The 1,841-nt window shown below is 39.9% G+C and overlaps 1 protein-coding gene across 1 annotated transcript in view; it reads left to right on the plus strand.

The window, feature by feature from the left end:
- The window catches only part of PIWIL4 (piwi-like RNA-mediated gene silencing 4), a 59,037-nt gene that overhangs the window by 7,766 nt on the left and 49,430 nt on the right, over window positions 1-1,841 (plus strand). Inside the window, exon 4 of the mRNA XM_006833740.1 lies at window positions 1,025-1,239. Coding sequence (XP_006833803.1) covers window positions 1,025-1,239 — 215 coding nt within the window. The remainder of the gene's footprint in view (window positions 1-1,024; window positions 1,240-1,841) is intronic.

Here is a 1,841-nt window from a genome sequence, read left to right on the forward strand (position 1 = left end):
GTTCCGACCCATAGCGACCCTGTACAGGGTTTCCGAGGGTGTAAATCTTTACGGGAGTAGAAAGCCTCATCTTTCTCCCACGGAGAGACTGGTAGTTTCGAACCGCTGACCTTAAGGTTCACAGCCCGATTTGTAACCACTACACTACCAGAGCTACATAAAATTACCACTCCTAAATATGCTATCTAGTCTTTTGAGTTGCTTTTGTCAGTTTGACCCCATATAAATAGTTCTTAAAAGAGCACAGTGCTCAAGGCAGACATATTTTATAAGTTAAGCTAATTCAATATTTGGCTTAAAGAAGATTTCAAGAAATATTTTTGGTCTAAGGTTTAAAGCTTATTTCAGGAATATCCAGCCTCAATGGCCCCACAAACTCTGAATTCCGAGTCTGGTTAACTTTTGGTTATCTATGTAAATCAGAGGTTGGGATGGCATTCATAGTAAGGACTGGGCAGTTTCTTTGAAGACATCTGAACATATTTCTTAAATGGATTTGAATTGCAGAGAATCAGCACTGGAAGCGATGCTCTAGAAGTTCTGGGCTTGTTGCTTTTGGATACATCTCTTCCCCTAGACACAGACAAAATTATCCGTGTCTGCTCTTATATTTTATGAGATCTCCTTTTAACTCTCAGTGATGTTTGCAGGATTCCATAAAGTTATCAGCCTGCAATTTATAGAGCTTGTTTTGTGTCACTGAACAAGAATCCTTGTTTTTACAGGAACCACTATGCATGTAAAGAGCTCTGGTAACGTGGTGGTTATGAATCGGGCTGCTAACCTCAAGGTCGGCAGTTCGAAACTACCAGTGGTTCCGCAGGAGAAAGATGAGACTTTCTGCTCCTGTAAAGATGTATAGCCTTGGAAACCCTGTGCAGGGTCACTATGAGTCGGAACTGACTCCACAGTACTTAACAACAACAACAACTATGCATGTGAAAATAAATGTCTATTTTAATGGTGTACTTAATATTACTATGGTATAATTTTTATAAAAATAAATTTAATTTGTCTTTTTCAGGTTCTAGTGGAATACCTATGAAATTGGTCACAAATCTCTTTAATTTAGATTTGTCCCAAGATTGGCAGTTATACCAGTATCATGTCACATTTGTTCCAGATTTAGAATCTAGAAGACTGAGAATCGCTTTGCTTTACAATCATAGTCAACTTTTCAACAAAGCAAAAGTATTTGATGGTGCCATCCTTTTTTTGTCACAAAAGCTAGAAGAAAAGGTATAGTATGACAGATTTTCTACTATGTTCACACAGAGGTGTCTGGTGACACTTGAAGTGCTTGACTGCTAATTGAAAAGTTGTTGTTAGGTGTCATTGAGTCGGTACCAACTCATAGCGGCTCTGTGCACAACACAATGAAACATTGTTTGGTCCTGTGCCAACCTCATAATCATTGCTGCACTTTAGCCTGTTGCTGCTGCCATTGTGCCAATCCATCTTGTTGGGGGTCTTCCCCCTTTTCTCTGACCTGCCACTTTACCAAGCAAGATGTCCTTCTCCAGGAACTGGTCCCTCCTGATAACGTGTCTGAAGTATGAGAGATGAAGTCTCACCATCCTGGCTTCTAAGGAGTATTCTGGCAGATTTGTTCGTTCTTTTGGCAGTTCATGGTACTGTTAATATACCTCAGCTCCATAACTCAAGTGCATCAGCTCTTCTGCAGTCTTCCTTATTCACTGTCCAGCTTTCACATGCATATGAGGTTATTGAAAATACCGTGAGTCAGGTGCACCTTAGTCCTCAAGCTGACATCTTTGCTCTTCAACACTTTAAAAAGGTCTTGTGCAGTAGATTTGCATAATGCAATATGTCATTTGATT

Source organism: Chrysochloris asiatica, unplaced genomic scaffold (assembly GCF_000296735.1).
Source record: "Chrysochloris asiatica unplaced genomic scaffold, ChrAsi1.0 scaffold00008, whole genome shotgun sequence".
Taxonomy (NCBI): Eukaryota; Metazoa; Chordata; class Mammalia; order Afrosoricida; family Chrysochloridae; genus Chrysochloris; species Chrysochloris asiatica.